A 14,884-nucleotide genomic window follows, 5' to 3' on the forward strand; every position below is an offset into this window, starting at 1 on the left:
TAAAAGGGCCTTTTGTGGGGCATGCCCCAAAGAATTCAGCTCTTTTGCATACAAATACAATACCCCCCCCCCATTACAACCCACCACCCACATACCCATATTCTAAAACCACCCAAACCCCCCTTAAAAAAGCCTAACACTACCCCCCTGAAGATCTCCTTACCTTGTCTTCACCACACCGGGCCGAACTCCTGATCCGATCCGGGCGATGTCTTCCTCCAAGCGGCAAAGAAGAATTCTTCCTCCGGCGATGTCTTCCTCCAAGCGGCAAAGAAGAATTCTTCCTCCGGCGACGTCTTCCTCCAAGCGGCAGCAAAGTCTTCATTCTTCCGGCGGCATCTTCAATCTTCTTTCTTCGCTCCGCCGCTGCGTAGCATCCATCCCGGCCGACTACTGAACTTGGAATGAGGTACCTTTAAATGACGTCATCCAAGATGGCGTCCGCCGAATTCCGATTGGCTGATAGGATTCTATCAGCCAATCGGAATTAAGTTAAAAAAATCTGATTGGCTGATTGAATCAGCCAATCAGATTCAAGTTCAATCCGATTGGCTGATCCAATCAGCCAATCAGATTGAGCTCGCATTCGATTGGCTGATCGGAACAGCCAATAGAATGCGAGCTCAATCTGATTGGCTGATTGGATCAGCCAATCGGATTGAACTTGAATCTGATTGGCTGATTCAATCAGCCAATCAGATTTTTTTAACTTAATTCCGATTGGCTGATAGAATCCTATCAGCCAATCGGAATTCGGCGGACGCCATCTTGGATGACGTCATTTAAAGGTACCTCATTCCAAGTTCAGTAGTCGGCCGGGATGGATGCTCCGCAGCGGCGGAGCGAAGAAAGAAGATTGAAGATGCCGCCGGAAGAATGAAGACTTTGCTGCCGCTTGGAGGAAGACGTCGCCGGAGGAAGAATTCTTCTTTGCCGCTTGGAGGAAGACATCGCCGGAGGAAGAATTCTTCTTTGCCGCTTGGAGGAAGACATCGCCCGGATCGGATCAGGAGTTCGGCCCGGTGTGGTGAAGACAAGGTAGGGAGATCTTCAGGGGGGTAGTGTTAGGCTTTTTTAAGGGGGGTATATTAATTATATTGTAGCTATCTTAGGGTTTATTTTATAGGTAAGTATTTAGATTTAAATAGGAATATTTTAGTTTATAAATGAATTTGATTAATTTAATATAAATTTAGTTAGGGGTGTTAGGGTTAGATAGAGTTAATATAGTTAATATAAATACTATAGTAACTATATTAACTATATTAACCCTAATATAATTAGGGTTAATATAGTTAATATATATAATGTAATACCTATATTAACTATAATATACTTAGGGTTAATATAGATAATATAGCTGGCGGCGGGGTAGGTAGATTAAATAAGGGGTTAATCATTTTAATAGAGATGGCGGCGGTGTAAGGGGCTTACATTAGGGGTTAATAATATTAATATAGCTGGCGGCGGTATAGGGGGATTAGATTAGGGGTTAATAATTTTTATATAGGTGGCGGCGGTGTAAGGGGTCAGATTAGGGGATAGATAAGGTAGATGACAGCGGTGTAAGGGGTTCTAATTAGGGGATAGATAAGGTAGATGGCGGCGGTTTTAGGGGCTCACAGTAGGGGGTTAGTTTATGTAGATGGCGGCGGGGTCCGGGAGCGGCGGTTTAGGGATTAATAACTTTATTAGGGATTTCGGGGAGGGGGATCGCGGTTGACAGGTAGATAGACATTGCGCATGTGTTAGGTGTTAGGTTTATTTTAGAAGATCGCGGTTGACAGGGAGATAGACATTGCGCATGCGTTAGGTGTTAGGTTTATTTTAGCTGCCAGTTTAGGGAGTTACGGGGCTCCAATAGTCAGCGTAAGGCTTCTTACGGCTGCTTTTTGTGGCGAGGTGAAAATGGAGTAAGTTCTCTCCATTTTCGCCACGTAAGTCCTTACGCTGCATATTGGATACCAAACTGCGCGGGTTTGGTATACCTGCCTATAGCCCAAAAAACTACGGGCGACGGCAGAAATATACGCGCGTAACTTCTAGGTTACGCCGTATATAGGATACCAAACCCGCGCAAATATTGGCGTCGCCGGCTTTTGCGGGCGACGATTTTTATCGGATGGACCCCCAGAAGTCTCTAACACTGCAAAATTTCTCTCATTTATGTATGTGAAGCAGAGACATGCCCAGTGATATGAGAGTTTTGTTACACTTACACTTCAGATTGGGTCATTTCAGTATTATTGTATTTAAGCTATGTACTTTCTAATTTGTATTTTAAAACATTTACATGTTGATCTAGCAGTGATTTTAGCCATTATGATTATGCTTTGAAAGTTCATGTGTTACTTTAATAATTTAGGATTATAATTTGTATAAAATTACATTGCACTTTATATTTTTTCTATTGTAAACTGACAGTTTTAGAAAGTAGGATGGACAGGGCAGTTCCCTGGGCTGAACAGGTAAGTTCCCAAGGTATGTCTGAAGCTCTCTCACAAGTCTTGTGAAATTTTCTAAGCATTTTAAACAAGCTGGTCTCACTGATTTGTCTCGCCAACTGTATACAGGTGAAGTTAGCTCAAAATTCACAATACACTTATTTTAACTAACAGAAAAGTAATATATACTAAAATATAGTCAAAAGCAAATTAAATTCTAGTGAAATCATTTCAGTTTAACTTGGAATTGATGCAAACAGAGCTTTTATATCAGACCAAGGGGTTCTCCAGTTACCTTCTCTCTCGCATGTAAAATGTTGCATCCCAGAGAGCTTCATTGCATTCTATTGAAGGTTTCTCTCATCTCTCTGGGATATTCAGGTTCCTCCCCTTTTCTTAGAAAAATTCAGTGAGTTCTCCCCCTGGGAAGTCAGCACTATATTCTCTCTTCAAATTAGACAATGTTTGATTATTTGGCCCATAGAAAGTTTTAATTTAAATAAAAGACATGCAAAGTGCAATCTAATTTATAAAAGAACCAAACACACACACACACACATACATACAAAGTATGAAACTAATTTGTTAAAGTTACACAGAAACTGTAAAGGCATAGGGGCAGATTTATTAAGCAGCGTTTGCTGCTCATTCTGTGCGAGTCTTCCGGCTCGCTGGAAACAGAAGTTAAGAAGTAGTGGTCGTAAGACCCCTTCTCCTTAACCCGTCCGCCACCTGAGGTGGCGTACTGCAATCTTCCTGATCAGATACTATTGGGATGATTGACACCCCTTGCTAGCGGCCGATTTGCCGTGAATGTGCAGGGGGCAGCATTGCACAAGCATTTCACCAGAAATGTTTGTGCAATGATAAATGCAGACAGTGCATGCTGTCTGCATTTATCGATGCCGGGCGGTCATGATTCACTACAGCTAATCATGTCCGCCTGCCATATAATAAATCGGCCCCCTAATCCAAATTTGAAAAATCCCAATTCTAAATTCTCTTTCTTTGGTACAATGAAGAGATTGGAGTAAAAATCATTCCCTTGTTCCTGTAAAGGAACTGGGAGAATCCCCCCTATAAGTTCTAGATGTGAAACACATGTTAGAAAAGCCTAGGCTTTTATTATATGTTTTGGAATATGAGTTAGAAAAAAATCTTCCCATAGGAGGTTTGATTTTGAAACCAATTGGATATCCCTTAGAAATTTTGAACAAATTTCCTGAAACTTTTTTAGTTTGCCCCCTACCAGAAGAACTGGGTTGGGGGCCGCACCTTCATGCTGTCTTTTGGACAGGATTAATTTTTTTTAATTGTTTGGAATTATTCCAATTTGAAGAAGGTCTCCAGGGGCTTTAGTACAGGGGGTAGGTTTTTGTTCTTTATTCCGAAAGTAACAAAAATGATTGGCAACCTCCAGTAATAGAGGAAATAATACCTCCAGTAATAGAGGAAATAATAGAATCTAACTGAGAACCAAATAGATTCTTACCTTGAAAAGAAAGATAGCAATTTCAATTTAGATACCATATCAGCATTCCAAGATTTAAGCCATAAGGGTCTTCTGGAAAGAATAGCCAAAAACATGGTAATGTTTTATAATATCAAATACTGCATCACAAATAAAATGATTTGCCTATTGAAGTAAATGAAGAATGTTAGAGCATTCAGGATCTGAAGATAACTGCTGAACAAGACTAGATAACCAAAAAGTAGAAGCATCCGCTACATCAGCAATAGAAATGGCTGATCTAAGGACATAACCAATTTTGTAAATATGTCCTCCAAAGATAGAATTCTAGTTCCCTATCTAAGGGATCTTTGAAAGAAGAGTACTTTGGAACCTTCCTTTGGAATCTTCCAAAGGAATAGTAATACATTTGGCTAGAGAAGAAATGGCCCCATTGACCTTGGGGATTGTTTCCCGAAGATCTAGACTAGCAGTAGGTAGAGGATACAATTTTTTAAACCTTGAAGACGGGTTAAAAGAGTTACCTGGTTTAGACCATTCTTTAGCAATCATGTCAGAAAGCGCATCAGGAAAAGTCTCAGGGATATATACATAATTTTGACAATGACAGGGTTTATAATTTGAAGAATTAGCTTCTTCAAACCCTAAAGTAACTAAATCTTCTTGTAGAAGAGAAAAAGTATGTTCAATTCTAAATAAGAAAGAAGAATGGTAGCAGCAATAAATCCATCTGTGAAAGTGAAACAGTAGGTGCATTTGAAACCATAGAGACATCATTTGAACGTGATAACAATTCTATACATGAGTCACATAAATTAGCTGAAGAAGTTACCTCAGAAGTTTTACAAAAAGCCCACTTAGCTTTGGTAGAAAGGTGTTCAGCAAACTCAGGTCCTATGGTTACTTCAGGGAGCTGTTCCATTATGGAAAAGAAACAAAATATATTTTAAATAAAGCAAAATAACAATATTATAAATAAACCCCTTTTTTAAAAACTTTGAGAAATGGAAAAGTTTGCAAAATAAATAAATGTCTCTTAAAAACAATTTACTGAGTGCTTTATGAGAGGAATAAAACCCTATTAACAAAATGAGAGCACAAATGGATGTTAGAACAATACTTTTAAATAAAAAATAAGCGTGAAAATGATCACGGCAAAAAAAGTGTGCAAAAAAACCGGCACATCTGGTGATGTCATAAACAAGTGACATGGCGGGCACGCTCGTGCAAAAGATATATTGAATTTAGTCTCAGTCCCAAGGGTCTGATAAGAATAAAGGTAAGGCTTCCTAAGCTCTTATAATCATAGCAAAAATATAAAAACTCTTGTTTACTCTTGAAATTTTCCCCCTAAAAAGCTCTATTAAGCAAACTGTTCCCAAAGCTGTTATTTATGTTAAAAAAGAAGAATAATGCCGGTGCCTGGTCGGTATATAACAGGATTGTTTAACATGAACTTAAAATACAAGTGCCCTTCATAGCTATGAGTGTCCATAGATAAATGAAAGTAATACTTACCTTTGATATTGTAGACACTCAACCAATAAAATGCATACAGCCAAACCAGTACTGAAACATATCAGCAGAGGTAATGTAATAGGAGTATAATGTTGATCTGTAAAGGGAGGCGACCGAATTTACAGAGAGCCCATGAAGATTTCCCAGAGGAGAAGACATGACAAGCACTGTATTCTAAGGGGGACAGGGCTTCAAAATGCTCTGAAGCAAATTTCACTGAAGAAATCAAGCACATAATGCTTCAACCACCTCCAAAGGAGGCAATGTTTAAACTGAGGTATGTGTGAGGCGGGTTGGGTATTTATAGGCTTTAAGGTTTGGGAAACTTTGCCTCCTCCTGGTAGGAATGTATATTTAAACTAAGAATTCCAAGAGAAAAAAAAGCAAATTTGATGATTAAAGTAAATTGGAAAGTTAATTCAAATTAAAAGTCCTATCTGAATAATTAAAGTTTAATTTATACTAGACTGTCCCTTTAAATGCCGACAGCGAATGCTGTCGGCATTCAGCGATGTCTGTCGGACATGATACATTACAGAGGATCATGTCCGCCAGACATTGGTAAATCGGCCCCCATATCTTTTCACACTCTCTCTCCTCTATCTTCACTCATTTGTTACATTTTTTTCTCCACTCTTTCTTAACGCTATACTTTTCTTCACTTTCACTTTTCTTCTCCAATCTTTCTCTGCCCCTGCTTACCCTCTCAGAAGTAACAGTCTAAGCACCCTATAGCCCTAGAGGAATAACATATCCTTGCCCTTTCATGGATATATAATATCCCTTTAGATAATAATTGTAGACATTCACTCACTAACTTTCACTTGCCACTATGGCTAATGGGCTAGTGGAAATGTTGAGCCCTGTCTATGATATATACATGATTATATATCGGTATAGCTATATATAGAAATATCTATTTAAAAATACTTAAAACATATTCTGCTATGTGCACAACATTGGAATGTGAAATATTTACAGAAAATACATAGTTAAACATATATATATATATATATATATATATATATATATATATATATATATATATATATAGACATACATACAAATACATCTTTAGCAATGTATTTATATGTATCTTAAAGTACTTTTTTCTCGAACACCTGAAACCTCATATCTTTGAGCCCTTATAACTTTTTTGTGCAATATTTTTTTAGATGGTGTTATGATGAGTGTAACTGTACTTTGTTATATATTTTTGAAGTGTTTTGTGTAACTTTTTAGTTTAAAAAAAACAGCTAACCACAGCTCTGAGACTGAATTGAGTTGAATTGTCGCTCAACTTGTAATATCAGCACAATTAAAACTGCTCACAAAAACACAATGGCCTCGCTTCCATTGAGTCGTAATTCAGTTTGCGTGCACTTGCAAACCGATAAATATGCTGTCGGAAGCAATATCGTTTATCAACTGTTTCCAATGGCGCGTTATACCTCAATATCGGCAGCCGGACATCGGCTGCCGAAAAGATCTTCGCGTCCCATAGAAAGTAATAGAAGCCGTTAATCGATAAATTATACCAGGTTTCCAATGAAAGCGCTAACCGTTAATACATTGTCGGAGGCTGTCGATACATTGAGAAATATTACCCCCAGCTCAACTAGGTGTAAAAGAGGAAAATTGTGCTTTTTGAGACCTATTTTCTATTGAAATTATAAAACTTGCAAATAATGCAAGTGTTTTAATGTAGAAATAAATTGTTATAAGTAATATTTATTGTTGTCTCATGTATAGAAATAGTTGAACTTATATTCTAATAGAAATATCAGTATATATTTAAATATAATAATATATGCAAGAACATATCTACAGAATGCAAACTAGACCTATGCCTAGGGCAGCAATAAATATTACTTATATTTATGAAGTGTTAAATATAATTATATTAGAAAATAGTATTTGATTATTAAAAATATGGATAAGTGTTTTTTTATTTTTCTTGAGAGGCGATCACAGGTAAGAAGCACGGACGTTAAACGTAAATTCTATAGCGTAAGGTCGGGTTACCTTAGCAACTAATTGATTTTCAAGAAATCCGACGTCAGATGGAAGCGTTAACACAACGTTAACTTACAGCTACACGAAAAGAGCGACTGCGCGCAACACGCTAATCTTTTCAATGGAAACCTGGTACTAAAATGCAGCTGTAAATTACTTTTAGCTGTCGGACGCTTCGGTAGCTTACGGCTCCATTTTTAACGACTCAATGGAAGCGAGGCCAATGTCGCTTGCACAAAAACGTTTGCACCTCACTTGTAATCTAGCCCTTAATATTGAATTTTAAAACAAGTAAACAACAGTGATGTACACAGATAAACTTGTTGTCACTCTTAAAGGGATAGTAAAGTCAAAATTAAACTTACATGGACAGGATAGAGCATGACATTTTAAACAACTTCCCAATTTACTTATGTTATCAATATTGCTTAGTTCTCTTGGTATCCTTTATTAAAGAGTAAATCTAGGTGACCTCAGGAGCATGGATGTAACTCTAGCCATCTAGCATTAGTGTTTGTATCTATGTATAACATTGCTATAAACAGTGTTGCCATAGACTGTTACAGACACGTGCACACTCCTATCAGCCTACATAGCTTTAATCTTCAACCAAGGATATCAAGATAACAAAGCAAATTTGATAATAGAAGTAAACTGGAAAGCTGTTTAAAGTCACATGGTCTGATTCATGAAAGCTTAAAGGGCTATGAAACCCAAATGTTTGTTTCAGCACCATTTTTGGTTCAGCTAAATATAGCCACCAATCAGCAAGCGCTACCTAGGGAAGGTAGGGAACCAAAAATGAGCCAGCTCTTAATCTTACATTCCTGCTTTTCAAATAAAGATACCAGAAGAAAAAAATGGGTTTAATATCCCTTTAATTTTGACTTTGCTGTCCCTTTATTGATTCCAGGCATTCTTTACAAGTCTTCAGATGCTGCATACGTTGGCACCTCTATCTGTTATTTTATCTGCCCAGTTACAGTGTCTGCAACAGCCAGTTTAGTTCTCAGTTGAAGACTTTCCTCTCCTTTCAGTCCCTGTATGTACTTGTGCTGTGGCAGCAAATTTGACTATTTTTACCATTTCCTTTTTTTTTTTTTTTTTTTTATCAAATCCAGTTAAAAGTTGTGAAGAAGAAAATAGAAGTAACAATTATGAGGAGTGAATATGATGTATACATAAGGAAGTGAAGCAGTCTGAGAGTAAGTAGACAAAGTTCCAAAATATTAGTACCTGGTAGCATCCGAGAAAAGGCAGTCACTCTCATCAGACCTAAAGAGAGAGCGTAGTGTTAGAAACAGAGAGAGTGTGGAAATGTTAACAAATAAAAAAGATAGGAACAGAGGCAGACATAATGATATTTTAAGAATTACTGCATGTTAAATGATTAGACATAATTAATGAAATCTTACCTATCCAGTGCAGACCCTGTACTTTGATTACTTGTTAACCGAGAAAACACATTTTTATCATTGCGGGGGCGCATGGGGGGCGAGGAAGGTGGTGTCAAACTTGATTCTGAAACCCTAAAGGAACGGTGAGAGAAATTTAATTTTATAAGCACTTTTTCAACTACTTGCTCTCTATAATTGTTTCCTATTAATCCTTTCACACATGGCTGACAACCTCAAGCGTTTCCTTCTCAAGATAAAATAAATAATTAAGGGGACAGTATACTGTAAAATTGATTTCCCTTAATGTGCTTCTAATTACTTTTTTTTACCAGCTGCAGAGTATAACATGTATAAGAATATTTGCTTTTAAAGGTTTTATTTGTGTATATAATTTAGCTGGTTTTGTGTTTTGAAGCCACAGCCTAATAAAATTGGTTGAGCAGATCTCATTACTTTATCATCTTATATCTGTCCATAAACCAAAGACCAATACTTGGAGAGAACAATTGAAAAACATAAATTATGCTTACCTGATCATTTCATTTCCATCTGTGGGAGAAGAGTCCACTGCTTCATTCATTACTTGTGGAAATTAAGAAACTGGCCACCAGGAGGAGGCAAAGACACCTCAGCCAAAGGCTTAAATACCTCCCCCACTCCCCTCATCCCCCAGTCATTCTGCCAAGGGAGCAAGGAACAGTAGGATAAATATCAGGGTATAAATGGTGCCAGAAGAATAAAACTAAATTTAGGTCGGCCCATCGGAGAAACAGACGGGAGCAGTGGACTCTCCTCCCACAGATGGAAATGAAATTATCAGGTAAGTATAATTTATGTTTTCCATCTTAATGGGAGGAGAGTCCACTGCCTCATTCATTACTTGTGGGAACAAATACCCAAGCTCTAGAGGACACTGAATGAAAAAAATGGGAGGGCAAAAGGCGGCGGACCCTTAACTGAGGGCACCACAGCCTGCAGAACCTTTCTCCCAAAAGCAGCTTTTGTCGAGGCAAAGACATCAAATTTGTAAAATTTTGCAAAACTATGTAACGAAGACCAAGTAGCCGCCTTACAAATCTGCTCCATAGAGGCCTTATTCTTAAAGGCCCAAAAAGAGGCCACAGCTCTAGTAGAGTGAGGAGTAATCCTCATCCAAAAGACAGAGAAGTAGAAGAGGCCCTCTGTCCCTTACGCTTCCCTGAATACACAACAAATAAAGATGAAGTCTGTCTGAACTCCTTCGTGGCCTGAAGATAAAACTTCAGAGCCTCAGAGCCCGAACTACATCCAAATTATGAAGCAACCTTTCCTTTGATGAAGAAGGGTTAGGACACAAGGAAGGAACTACTATTTCCTGATTGATGTTATGATTCAACACCACCTTGGGAAGAAACCCCAATAAAGTGCGAAGAACAGCCTTATCAGCGTGAAAAACCAGGACGCTCACATTGCAAGGCCGCCAACTCAGAGACTCTGCGAGCTGATGCAATAGCAAATAGGAATAGAACCTTCTAGGAAAGAATTTTAATGTCAATAGAATGCATAGGCTCAAACGGAGCCCTCTGTAAAATCTTAAGAACCAAGTTTAAGCTCCAAGGAGGAGCAGAATTTCTAAAGACAGGTCTGATCCTAGACAGAGCCTGAATAAAGGACTGAATGTCAGGAAGCTTCACTAGTTTCTTGTGTTACAGTACAGATAAAACCGAAATCTGTCCCTTTAAGGCAAGACCCTTATCTAGACCGTCCTGGAGAAAGGCCAGAATCCTGGATATCCTAACCTTATGCCATGGATATCCACGTTCCTCACACCAGGACAATTAGGTCCTCCATACCTTATGATAGATGCGACGAGTGACCGGTTTCCTGGCCTGAATGAGAGTATCAATCACTCTCTCTGAAAATCCTCTCTTGGCTAAGACTAGGCGTTCAATCCCCATGCAGTCAGCCTCAGAGAATCGAGATTTTGGTGTAGAAAGGGACCCTGAGCCAGCAGATCTCTGCGACAGGGTAACTTCCATGGAGGAGATGATGACATCCCCTCAGATCCGCAAACCACGTCCTCCGCGGCCACGACGGAGCAATCAGAATAACCGAAGCTTGCTCCTGCTTGATGCGGGCCACTACTCGAGGAAGAAGAGGCAACAGTGGAAAAATGTAAAGTAGGCTGAACTCCCAGGGCACCACTAACGCATCTGTTAGCTCTGCCTGGGGATCCCTGGACCTCGACCCGTATCTGGGTAGCTTGAAATTGAGTCTGGACGCCATGAGGTCTATCTCCAGCGTCCCCCATATTTTTCCGATCTTCGCAAACACCTCGGGATGGAGAGACCATTCCCCTGGATGAAAGGATTGTCTGCTAAGAAAATCCGCTTCTCAGTTGTCCACACCTGGAATGTGGATTGCCAAGAGCGAACAATTGTGGATCTCTGCCCATTCCAGGATCCGAGATACCTCCCTCATACCTAGGGAGCTCCTCATTCCCCCCTGATGGTTTATGTAAGCCACTGATGTGATGTTGTCCGACTGGAATCTGATGAATCGGGATGACCCCAGGGGGGGCAAGCCTTCAGAGCATTAAATATCGCTCGTAGTTCCAGAATATTTATTGGTAGGCTCGATTCCTCTCAAGTCCATCTGCCCTGTGCCTTTTTGGCACCCCAAACAGCTCCCCATCCTGATAGACTTGCGCCCGTGGTCACAATCTCCTAGGATGGTCTCAAGAAACTGTCCTGGACAGATACACCAAGAGAGGGACTCCCTTGTTCGGTTGTCCAGAGATATCTGTTGGGATAGATCTGAGTGATCACCATTCCATTGTCTCAACATGCACAACTTAAGAGGTCTGAGATTGAACCTGGTGTATGGAATGACATCTATGCTGGATACCATGAACCCAATCACCTCCATACATCTGGCCACAGATGTACTTGAGGAGGTCTGAAGAGCAAGACAGTGGGACGCAATCTTGCAATGTCTCCGATCTGTCAAGAATATCTTCATGGCTGAAGAATCTATTATTGTACCCAGGAATTCCACCCTGTTGCTGGGGACCCTTGAGTGATCCTCAGTGAGACTGCAGGACGGAGCATGGACCAGGATATTGTCCAGATAAGGAGCCACTGCAATACCTCTGGCTCTCGCTACCGTGAGCAGCGCTCCCAGAACCTTCATAAAGACTCTTGGGGCAGTCACCAGACCAAACGGTAGGGCCACAAGCTGGAAGTGTTGGTCCAGAAATGCAAATCTTAGGAACCTGAAGTGATCCATGTGGATTGGTACGTGAAGGTAAGCATCCTTCAAATCTATTGTCGTCATGAATTGCTCCTCTTGAACTAGGGGCAAAATCTATCTGATCGTCTCCTTTTTGAATGCTGGAACTGACAGAAACTTGTTTAGGCACTATAGGTCCAGAATTGGGCGAAACGTGCCCTCCTTCTTTGGGACCACAAAAAAGTTTGAATAATACCCCAGACCTCTTTCTGCTACAGGGACTGGGACGATTACTTCCTCACGCACCCTAGGAAGGTGTCTCTCTTCTCTGGACTTGATGATATGTTTGACAGGAGGAACCTGCCTCTGGGTGGATGGGTCTTGAACCCTATCCTGTAACCCTGGGCTACAACCTCCAGAACCCAAGGGTCCTGAACAACTTTCATCCAGGCCTCTGTGAAAAGAGAAAGTCTGCCCCCTACGTGATCCAGAGACGGATGCCCCTTCATGCCGATTTTGTCTCTGCAGGCTTCTTGCTCTGCTTGGATTTGTTCCAAGAGTTAGCAGGCTTCTGAGATCCCTTGGACTGCTCTGACTTTGCGGCAGGCTGCTAGCGCTGAGACTTGTCCGCACGAAAGGGACGAAAAGTAGACCCTTTAGGCTTATTCTTCTTATCCTGTGGCAGGAAAGCACCCTTGCCACCCGTGACCGTAGATATAATAGAATCCGGGCCCAGACCAAAAAGAACCTTCCCTTTAAACGGGAGGGAAAGTAATCTAGACTTGGAAGTCATGTCATCAGACCACAACTTTAACCACAGAGCCCTATGGGCTAATACACAAAAAAGTGATGTCTTAGCATTCAGGCGAATAATCTGCATATTTGCATCACAGATGAATGAATGAGCTACCCTTAAGGCCTTAATTCGTTCCTGTATCTCCTCGAGGGGAGTCTCCATCTTGACCATAGCTGAGAGAGCATCACATCAATAGGTAGCAGCACTAGCCACTGCAGCGACCGCCGCTGCCGGTTGAAAAACGAACCCTGTGAGTTGGAACATCTTCCTCAACATGGACTCCAACTTTTTATCCATGGGCTCCTTGAATGAAGAACTATCCTCGAGTGGAATAGTCGTTCTCTTAGCGAGCGTGGAGATAGCACCAACCACCTTAGGAATGGCCCCCCACAGCTCAAGCTGCAAGTCTGGAAAAAAAATGGGAAACAGCTTTTTAAATGAGGTAGAAGGAGAAAAGAGCAGAAAAGCAGGCAGCAAAACTATTCAATGCTGATTGCTTAGGGAGCTGTTAATCTGAGTCGGGATGGGTTCACAGAAAGACTCTCCCTGCATCTCCAGACTCTAACATTCATTCATGCTCTCACTGAGAGGCTGACAGGACTACTTAAAAATCCAGTCCCATTTCGAAGACTACTACCCTCCATAATATACTACTCTGAATCTTCCGACACTTCTCTGCCAACCTCCTGTGATGAAAAGGCAAAGAATGACTGGGGGATGAGGGGAGTGGGGGAGGTATTCATGCCTTTGGCTGGGGTGTCTTTGCCTCATCCTGGTGGCCAGGTTCCTAATTCCCACAAGTAATGCATGAAGCAGTGGACTCTCCTCCCATTAAAATGGAAATTAACATTTTATTACCTTATCTCTTCTATACCCTATTGAGAGTGTAATTTCATCTGCTGGCTGTGTTTAAACATCTTATCTATAGCTTGGACCTAAGGCCAGAATTTTTTAGAATAGGTGAGGACACCAAAGCCTAAATCAACTATTTCAAATGCCAATATAAGGGTAAAGGAAATATTTGCAAATAATAAAATACACTCCAGCAGGTAAAGTGGATCATTGGTAACAAATTAAAGGGGAGAAATGTAACACTCCAAGTGTGGCCTCAGAATAGTTTTACATGGTGACCAAGTTTATAGAACACAACCTTTAAGATAAGAAAAAGAGATTTGTAAAGGTGCATCACTGAAAAGCCAGGTATACGCCATTATGAATAAAGATGTCTAGAAAAATATGTCTACTTTTTCCACAACTGGTACTGCTAAAATCAAGCCATAATTATAATGATTCTTCATTTGTTATTTGTCTCTATATTTTACCTCAATTTTTGTTATATAAGATTGTTACACATTACCAAATGTTTACTAAATATATTTATTACCTTGGTTGTCCTCTGTCATAAGATTTTCTACGTGTTAATGGAGAGGTATTTGGTCCTCGGGATTGTCTAGGGCTGGAGAAAAGCAAAAGGTTGTTGTCATTGTCACTGTTAAAATAGCACAGAAATATTAGAATAAGAGAGTTTTTGATGATAAGTATGGTTTAACACAGGAACAACATGAAATTAAATAATAATAATAATCTAATGCAGAGTTCTAGATAAATACAGTACCCAGTGTGCATACTACTAAATTACAGAACAATTACCGGTGTTAACAAAAAACATTAAAATAATCTTAACTACTTATGGAATGAAATGGGCTTTTTAAACAGTTTTACAATACCATTCACCATAAAAAAAAATATGTATAATCTTAATCCATGTTTTCGCTAAATTAGGTACGGAAAATCATTTTGGTAATACATACACACATAAATATGTACACACAGACAAATCCACACACGCATAAATATGTACACGCAAACAAATACACACACATAAATATGTACACTCAGACAAACAAATCCACCCACACATATATATGTACACACAGACAAATAAATCCACACAAACATAAATATGTACACACAAAGTAATCCACACACACATACATATGAACACACAGACAAACAAATACACACACACATA

The 14,884-nt window shown here is 39.8% G+C and overlaps 1 protein-coding gene across 2 annotated transcripts in view; it reads right to left on the bottom strand.

Annotated features, from left to right (window-relative positions):
• Positions 1 to 14,884, bottom strand: part of KIF21B (kinesin family member 21B) — a 513,509-nt gene that overhangs the window by 157,808 nt on the left and 340,817 nt on the right. For both annotated transcript variants that reach the window (XM_053706916.1, XM_053706915.1), the window contains exons 26-28: positions 14,237 to 14,308; positions 8,865 to 8,978; positions 8,686 to 8,724 (exon numbers count right to left, since the gene is read on the bottom strand). In XM_053706916.1, the coding sequence (XP_053562891.1) occupies positions 8,686 to 8,724; positions 8,865 to 8,978; positions 14,237 to 14,308 (225 nt within the window). The remainder of the gene's footprint in view (positions 1 to 8,685; positions 8,725 to 8,864; positions 8,979 to 14,236; positions 14,309 to 14,884) is intronic.

Source organism: Bombina bombina, chromosome 3 (assembly GCF_027579735.1).
Source record: "Bombina bombina isolate aBomBom1 chromosome 3, aBomBom1.pri, whole genome shotgun sequence".
Classification (NCBI taxonomy): domain Eukaryota; kingdom Metazoa; phylum Chordata; class Amphibia; order Anura; family Bombinatoridae; genus Bombina; species Bombina bombina.